Consider the following 5,000-nt stretch of genomic DNA (forward strand, 5'->3'; position numbering starts at 1 on the left):
CCGTATTCCTGACCGTCTTGGAGACACGCCCAACATTCTTGATCTCTTCCTCAATTCTAATCCTGCTTATGCTGTCACTCTTTTATCTCCGTTGGGCTCCTCCGATCACAATCTCATTTCTATATTTTGTCCTATTTCTCCAATCCTTCCACAGGATCTTCCAAAGCGAAGGTGCTTCTGGCGTTTTGCCTTTGCCAGCTTGGGGGACCTGGTGAGGTATTATGCTGATTTTCCCTGGAATGATTACTGCTTCCGTGTCAGAGACCAATCTCTTTGTGCTGAACGCATAACTGAGGTGATAGTGTCTGGCATGGAGGCGTACATTCCTCATTCTTTTTCTCAACCTAAACCTTCTAAACCTTGGTTTAACTCAGCCTGTTCTCGTGCTATACATGATAGAGAGGTTGCCCACAAAAGGTACTTGAGCCTTCCATCTCCTGAATCTCATGCACTTTATATCTCTGCCCGGAATCATGCCAAGTCTGTTCTTCAACTTGCCAAACACTCTTTCATAAATAGAAATGTCAAAATCTTTCAAACTCAAACTCTCCTCGTGACTTCTGGCATCTAGCCAAAACATCTCAAATAACTTCACTTCTTCATCTTTCCTCCTTTATTTCATCCTGATGGCACCACTGCCATCTCTTCTGTCTCTAAAGCTGAACTCTTTTCTCAAACCTTTGCTCACAACTCCACCTTGGACGATTCTGGGCTTGTCCTCCTCTCCTCCTCCCTCTGACTATTTCATGTCTACAATCAAAATTCTTCGTAATGATGTTTTCCATGCCCTTGCTGGCCTAAACCCTCGGAAGGCTTATGGACCTGATGGGGTCCCTCCTATTGTTCTCAAAAACTGTGCTTCTGTGCTTGCACCTTGCCTGGCCAAACTCTTCCAACTTTGTCTATCGACTTCTACCTTTCCTTCCTGCTGGAAGTTCGCCTACATTCAGCCTGTTCCTAAAAAGGGTGACCGTTCTAACCCTCAAACTACCGTCCTATAGCTTTAATCTCTTGCTTGTCTAAAGTTTTTGAATCTATCCTGAATAGGAAGATTCTCAAACATCTGTCACTTCACAATCTTCTGTCTGATCGCCAGTATGGCTTCCGTCAAGGTCGCTCTACTGGTGATCTTCTGGCTTTCCTTACTGAGTCTTGGTCATCCTCTTTTAGAGATTTCGGTGAAACTTTTGCTGTGCGTTAGACATATCAAAAGCTTTTGATAGAGTCTGGCATAAAGCTTTGATTTCAAAACTGCCCTCCTACGGCTTCTATCCTTCTCTCTGCAACTTTATCTCAAGTTTCCTTTCCGACCGCTCTATTGCTGCTGTGGTAGACGGCCACTGTTCTTCTCCTAAACCTATTAATAGTGGTGTTCCTCAGGGTTCTGTCCTGTCACCCACTCTCTTTCTATTATTCATTAATGACCTTCTTAACCAAACTTCTTACCCTATCCACTCCTATGCTGATGATACTACCCTACATCTTTCCACGTCTTTTCAGAGACGACCAACCCTTCAGGAACTCAACAGATCACGCAGGGACGCCACAGAACGCCTGACTTCCGATCTTTCTAAGATTTTCGATTGGGGCAGAGAAAATCTAGTAGTGTTCAAGGCCTTAAAAACTCAATTCCTCCATCTATCAACTCGACACAACTTACCAGACAACTATCCCCTATTTTTCAATGACACTCAACTGTGTCCCTATTCCACAATGAATATCCTCGGTCTGTCCTTTGCTCATAATCTTAACAGGAAACTTCACATCTCATCTCTTGCTAAAACCGCTTCTATGAAGGTAGGTGTTCTGAGGCGTCTCCTTCAGTTTTTCTCGCCCCTCCAACTGCTGACTTTGTATAAGGGCCTTATCCATCCCTGTATGGAGTACTTTTCGTATGTTTGGGGGTTTCAGTCACACAGTTTTACTGGATAGGGTGGAATCAAAAGTTCTTCGTCTCATCAACTCCCCTCCTCTGAATAACTGTCTTCAGCCTCTTTCTCACCGCCGAAATGTTGCATCTCTTTCTATCTTTTATCGCTATTTTCATGGTAACTGTTCTACTGATCTTGCTAACTGCATGCCTCCCCTCCTCCTGCGGCCACGCTGCACAAGGCTTTCTTCTTCCTCTCATCCCTGTTCTGTCCAACTCTCTAACGCAAGAGTTAACCAGTACTCTCAGTCATTCATCCCTTTCACTGGTAAACTCTGGAACTCCCTCCCTGCATCTGTATTTCCGAATTCCTAAGACTTGTCTTCTTTTAAGAGGGAGGTATCGAGGCATTTGCTCCCCAACTTTGGCTTACGCTTTTACACTTTTTAGAGAGCCAGCACTCAAGTGGGCCTTTTTAAATTTTTTTTTTTGCCCTTGCCTCTTCCGTAGGTAAAAAAAAAAAAAAAATGTATCGTTAGAAAAAAAATCTTGGCACACATTACACAAAGTGAGTGGAATATTCAAGTACGTATATAGTTGTGGTGAGTAGTACTTGCTGCTCAACGCGCCTTTAAGAGAGAGACCGGCACTGCTCTCCTGTAGTGACGATTATTAGCAACAAGAGTCATCAGCCAAGCCCAGATGAAAGAGGGAGACACGGCTACTCTTCATTAATTAATGGCAGCGATGTTTATTGTCAAGAGCTGCATGGAGAGGAGGAGGAGGAGGAGGAGGAGGAGGAAGAAGAAGAAGAAGAAGAAGAGGAGGTGGAGGAAAAGCAGGGAGAGACGGAGGAAGAGGAGGAGGAACACGTGGAGGCTGAGGAGGAGGAGGATGGAGCAAAACAGAAGAAGCAGAAGAAGAAGAAGAAAGAAGAAGAAGAAAAGAAGAAGAAGAAAAGAAGAAGAAGAAGACGAAAAAGAAAAGGAAAAAGAAGAAATATATTACCGTTGCTGCTGCTACTACTACTACTACTACTACTACTACTACTACTACTACTACTACTACTACTACTACTACTACTACTACTACTACTATTACTGCTACTGCTGCTATTACTACTACTACTGCAGCTACTGTTACTGCTACTGCTACTGCTGCTACCGCTGATGATGATGCTATATCCTCTGCCAATAATACTACTGATAACATCAATAAAACCAGTAATAATAAGAAGAGACAACAGAAGGAGGGATAAGATGGGAAAAAAAAAAGAATAAGAAAAATATGACGCCGAAGAAAAGGAAAAGAAATAGGGAGAGAGAAAAAAAAATAAAGTTTATATAGAAGTCTAAAATCTACTAACAGCAATAAAAAAAGAAAATAAGAAAGGCAGAAGCAAGAAAGAAACTCCTCAAAAAGTCTACGTGTAACCAAACCAACACTCAAACTCACGGCAAGATGTTTAGGCGTGGCGGGCGGGACTGGTGGGGTGAGGGTGAGTGTTGACGTGTGCTTGCCCAGGGCGTTGGTGGCCGTGCACGTGTAGGTGGTGTAGTCCTCGGGGGTAACGCTGCGGACTTCCAACCTTGAGGACCACTCCACCACGCCGTCCACCAGCTGAGAAGGTGCGTCGCGTTAGACCACAGAACACATGGTACATATATATAGAGAGAGTTGGGACTGGTTTGTTGGTTTAGATTTGCTCAGGTTTAGGGTATGGTAAAGTTGGGTAAGGTAATGGAAAGAGGGACAAAATTTAGCCAATCAGTCAAGAGGTAGGAGTGTGAGTGAGTGTGTGAGCGAGCAAGCGAGTGAGTTCGGTAACTAGGTCAGTCTGGCAAGAAAGTGATTAATGGTTGTTAGTTAGAAGTTTGCCTAGCTAAGTACGTTGGAGTCCCTTGCAGAATCAAACCAGAGGACGGATAGGAAACACTTTCTCTCGTTACTAATGTTCGTATCCTTACTTTCTTGCTTCCCCCCTTTCTCCTCCTACTCCTACTCCTCCTTCTCCTCTCCTTCTTCCTCCTGCTCTTACTGCTTCTTCTCTTTTTATTATCTAAAGTAGTCTCCTCTTCATCCTTGTCTTTCTTCTCATGTATTATTATCATTCATTCCTTCTATTTTTAACTATTACTTTCTCCTCCTCTTCCTCATCTTCTTCCTTCTCTTTGTCCTTCCTGTTGTCCTTCTCCTGCCCTTCCTCCTTCTTCTTGTACTCCTCTTCTTCCTTCTCCTTGTACTCCTCTTCCTCCTTGTCCTCCTCTTTCTCCTTGTCCTCCTCTTTCTCCTTGTCCTCCCTTTTCTTTTCCTTCTCTTCTTCTTTCTCTTCATTCTCTTCCTTCTCTTCCTCTTTCTCTTCATTCTCTTCCTTCTCTCTTCTTCTCTCCTCTCCTCTCCTCTCCTCTCCTCTCCTCTCCTCTCTCTCTCTCTCTCTCTCTCTCTCTCTCTCTCTCTCTCTCTCTCTCTCTCTCTCTCTCTCTCTCTCTCTTTAGTTATCGTAGAATAGTCACCCAAGCAGCCTAGTAAAGATATCATGGTCTATTGCTGTTTGAACTTCCTTTGTATTCCTTTGTGTTCTTTTGTGCTCTTCTCCCTCTGCCATCCTGTCCCATGCTTATCATAAACAAAGAATTAATATGAAGGAAAGATATTTGCTACAGGATTTTCAGAGAGTTGCTGGCATTAGCGTGACGTGATCAAAAGGCAAAGTCATCGTAATTTTTCCAGTGTTCAAAGGTTTTATTCTTTCTAATTTCTTTTGCTCATTTATCCTTCAGATGCCAAATTTTCACTCTTACGTCTACATATCCTCTTTACTTAGACATTTTCAGCACCTGATTCTTTCTTTTCCTTCTTCATAGATATATGTAGTCCTAATGGCTTCCTGCAGCTTCCTTTATGTTCTTATGTTCTACTGGGAGATCCTTTGCCACTATTTCTCTCGTGACTCATTTTTATTATTCTTTTACCTTGTCAGCATTTTTACTTGACGAATTTTATAGCACTGGCTTATGATAATGTAGTGACAGAAACCATTGCTCTCTTTAATAGTTTGTGCTATATTAGGGTGAATGAAAGAACTAACATTCACACGGAGGACAACAGGTACATGGAAACAAGAGACCAT

At 42.9% G+C, this 5,000-nt stretch overlaps 1 protein-coding gene across 1 annotated transcript in view; it reads right to left on the minus strand.

Annotated features, from left to right (window-relative positions):
- LOC123520837 (nephrin-like) overlaps positions 1 to 5,000 on the minus strand; it is a 412,849-nt gene that overhangs the window by 7,138 nt on the left and 400,711 nt on the right. The window contains exon 19 of the mRNA XM_045283473.1: positions 3,326 to 3,490. Coding sequence (XP_045139408.1) covers positions 3,326 to 3,490 — 165 coding nt within the window. The remainder of the gene's footprint in view (positions 1 to 3,325; positions 3,491 to 5,000) is intronic.

The sequence above is a fragment of the Portunus trituberculatus genome, chromosome 47, assembly GCF_017591435.1.
Source record: "Portunus trituberculatus isolate SZX2019 chromosome 47, ASM1759143v1, whole genome shotgun sequence".
Lineage (NCBI taxonomy): Eukaryota > Metazoa > Arthropoda > Malacostraca > Decapoda > Portunidae > Portunus > Portunus trituberculatus.